This window comes from Crocodylus porosus, unplaced genomic scaffold (assembly GCF_001723895.1).
Source record: "Crocodylus porosus isolate Cpor-Errol unplaced genomic scaffold, CroPor_comp1, whole genome shotgun sequence".
Classification (NCBI taxonomy): Eukaryota; Metazoa; Chordata; order Crocodylia; family Crocodylidae; genus Crocodylus; species Crocodylus porosus.
Genome location: NW_017728906.1, coordinates 40209915 through 40213501, shown reverse-complemented (window position 1 = coordinate 40213501; position 3587 = coordinate 40209915). Strand labels below are relative to the sequence as shown.

At 39.5% G+C, this 3587-nt stretch overlaps 1 protein-coding gene across 1 annotated transcript in view; it reads right to left on the bottom strand.

The window, feature by feature from the left end:
* Positions 1-3587, bottom strand: part of LOC109324971 (SH3 domain-binding glutamic acid-rich protein-like) — a 48649-nt gene that overhangs the window by 11414 nt on the left and 33648 nt on the right. Inside the window, exon 5 of the mRNA XM_019557110.1 lies at positions 251-352. Coding sequence (XP_019412655.1) covers positions 251-352 — 102 coding nt within the window. The remainder of the gene's footprint in view (positions 1-250; positions 353-3587) is intronic.

Here is a 3587-nt window from a genome sequence, read left to right as displayed (position 1 = left end):
AAGACAAGTATTGCTATTCCAGGCTTGAAACAAACCTTCTCTTCTTGTATATTTATTTCAAATGCGTAATTATGAATATGAAGACAATGAATAGTGAGACAGGTTTACTTGGGGATCAGTTCTTCCCAATGTACAGAGAGCCACACAGTGAGAAGGGTTAAACAATACATATGTTTGGACTGCATGATCTCAGTTTAGCTGTGGGCTAAACCTCTAAAGTCACAGAGAGAAAAAGAAAGGAGAAATTTACCTCCTGTTCTTCCAATGGTGCCTCAGTATCATGAACCTCTGCATCTGCATTGTCTTCTGTAGGTTCCTCATTTTCTTCAGTTACCTCCAATTTTTCAGCTTCCTGACAAAAAAGAAACACTGCATTGTTAACATTAGGAATAGATCTGACTGGAGATGATAATTTGAAGTTTCAAAATCTGTTTTCATTCCACAGTAAACTGACAAAACAAATATTTCAAATCTTTTCATAAAAACAGAAGGTTAAGCCTAATGCTTGAGACACTGCCTTGTGATCAGGAAAACCCAGGATCAAGAGCCTGCCACAAGCAGTGTCCATGTCAAACTGATACATCTCCACAAAATATTTTTACTTCACCAAATTCACCTTCTAATTAAACCTATCAGGAAACACAAAAGAAGAGACAATTGCTGGACAAACATATTGTTTATATGCTCTCTTATAAAGTCACTGTTTCAAATCATCAAATAATCAGCATGCAGTTTCTTGCTTTATTCATATGTTGGACTATCTGACCTATTTATTTCTAAGTAACTGAGAGCACAACTAGTACTGGTTTAATTTGTGATGGGAGTTTAAATTGGTTAACAGTAACTGTCCAACAGACAGAACCTAACCAAGAAGGTTACCAACAAACTGGTTTGACAGACACTTGGCTGAGATGGTCTAGCCAGGGATGATCCCTGCCTTAATCAGGGGCTGGGCTAGATTACCTTGTGCAGGCCCTTCTATACCTATTTTCCTATGATCCTACCAACAGTACAAGATCATATTTGACCATGCACGAACTATATGCAAGAACTATAAGACTTTGCCTGGGATAATAGAAATGGGATGAAATTTCATAGTACAAAGTATAAAGTCATGCAATGAAGGTTTAATTACAGGAATGTCTACTATAAGATGGGTGTTCATCAGTTAGAAATGATAAGGGAGGAGAAAGACCTGAATGTATTAGTTAATCACAGGATAACCATAAGCAACTGATGTGATGCAGCTGCAAAAAAGGGCAAATGTGAACCTAGCATGCCTCATGTACACATGGGAAAATATTAATGGCATCAGTAAGACCTCTTCTGGGATTTTATATACAATTCTCAAGAAAGAGGAACTCAAACTGGAACAGAGGAGTCCTAGAATGATCTGGGAAATGGAGAACCTACCATACAATATCCTGAATTGTTTAGCCTAGCAAAATGTTGGCTGAGAGGAGATGTGATAGCTCCTTATTAACAGGTAACAGGAGATGGGGGTTAACACCAAGGACAGAGGAGAACTATTTAAACTAAAGTTGTTAGAACAAAAACAAGCTGGTATAAACTAGTGGTGTTCAACCTCTGGCCCATAGGCCAAATCCAGCCCAAGGGGCCCTGTTATTCAGCCTGTGGGGCATCCTACAACTGCAGAAATTTGGCAGCAGGTAGGGACGTTAATTGCCATGAGCTGGCACGTGCAGCCAAGCCAGCGTATAGGGTCAGGCTGTGGCTTGGATTCAGTGCATGGGTCTGGGTCAGCATGCCAGATTGCACCTGTGGACCAGCCCTACGCACAGACCCCATGCTTGACCCAGCCTACACGCTGGCCTGTGCCGTTCATCTGGCCTGTGGGGTTGGAAGGTTGAGCACAATGTATAAACTGACCATAATTACATTTAAGCTAGAAATCAGACTTCAAAACATCAAAGCAGTGAGATACTGGAACAGCTTTCTAACAGAAGAAATGATGGCAAGAAACCTAATTAGCTTTAAAACACAGCTTCCCAATTTATTAAGCAGATTATATTATATGGTTTCCCACAATAGCAGGGGGCTAGACTGGGCCCCACACATCCTTTCTAGTCTTATGTCCTACAAACAATGAGTAGAGCAGTGCATTCTCTCCAGGACAAACAGAGCCTTTTTTTCTGATGCTTTTCAGATTTCTCTGCTTGTTCAATTTGCTTTTCAAATAACTTCATCTCCATTTTTGTTCTGAGGCAAAATTCAATAGGATTTCTCTGATACTTAAAGTTATGCATGTGCTGAAATGCTTTGCTTGACAGGGACTGGGCAGGTGGGGTGGAATAGGATATACTGGATAATAGGAATGGTTTGAAGTAAGGAAAAATGGAAAAAAAACTTGGCATTACTTCCACGGTTTTCTGCTCCTCTCCTGAAACTTCTCCATTGGGAAGATCTGAAATCTCCTCATCAATTTTCGCCTCCTGAACAGAAGAAAATGAACATTATGTACAATATACAAAAACCTTAATGCATGTATATAACTGGGATATATAAATGGAGCATGTAGAGTTAAAACAAGTTTCAAGCTGTCTACCAGCATCACATGTTAGGCCAAGTGATCTGGTTCATCTTTGCACTGTAATTAAAAAGGGCAGTTCAAGAGTTATTTCTTGAATTAGTTTGTCCTTTACAGTTTTGGCTTTTGGCTGTGCAAACCAGCACAGCGATTGCAAAATAAAAATGATGCTCTTACTTTAAAAGAAAAATAAAAGATCTTGAAATTATCTTAACCGATACTGCAATGCTGTGCATTTATCATTATTTTATTATTGTATTTATTCCATCTACTTTATTTATTAGATTTATATTCTCAACAAAGTCTCAGGGCAGCTTACAGTAAGAGAACAAACTTGGCAAGTTATAAAACAACAGACAAGAATAAATTATAAAAGCAAGCACAGTATGAAAATAAAACAGAAAGCACATCAGCAATGATCTAACCTAACCTCATTTGCTCCAAACTGGCCCAGACAGCATTTCTGGGTTATGTCCAGTTTTGGGCTCTAGTGGGCCTCAAGATAGGAGGGAGGTCCAGAGCTGAGCAGTGACTGCTGAGAATGACCTCCCACAAATTTTCACCAAGCAACTTGGCATATTTATGGTACTCGCAGGAGCTGGCTCTCAGCTGACATAAGGAATCATGATGGGGCATAAAGGAGAAGGCAGTCCCTTAGGTGTGTAGGACCCAGACTTTTTAGGGCCTTATAAGTCAAAAGTAGAACCATGGAGTGCACCCAGAAAGCTATTATGCTTATGAGCAACCATATACATGCCTGATGCCTGCTCCAACACATGCTAATTAACATGCCTCCCAAGGGCCACTTTAATTAAAGGGGGCCCTGCACCCCAGAACACATGTAAAGATACCCTATGTGACTAGGCAATTCTCCTTACAGATGCTTTATTTTTAGTCAGTCTTAAAAAGGCTTTTTTTGTTAACTTTTTTGGTTTGTATCTTTATATTACATTTAAAGATCTTGATCCTCTGTAGCTCTCACAAATACCCATTCAAAACTATCCCTGGCTAAAATAGAACTTCAAAGGACTCGGGACAC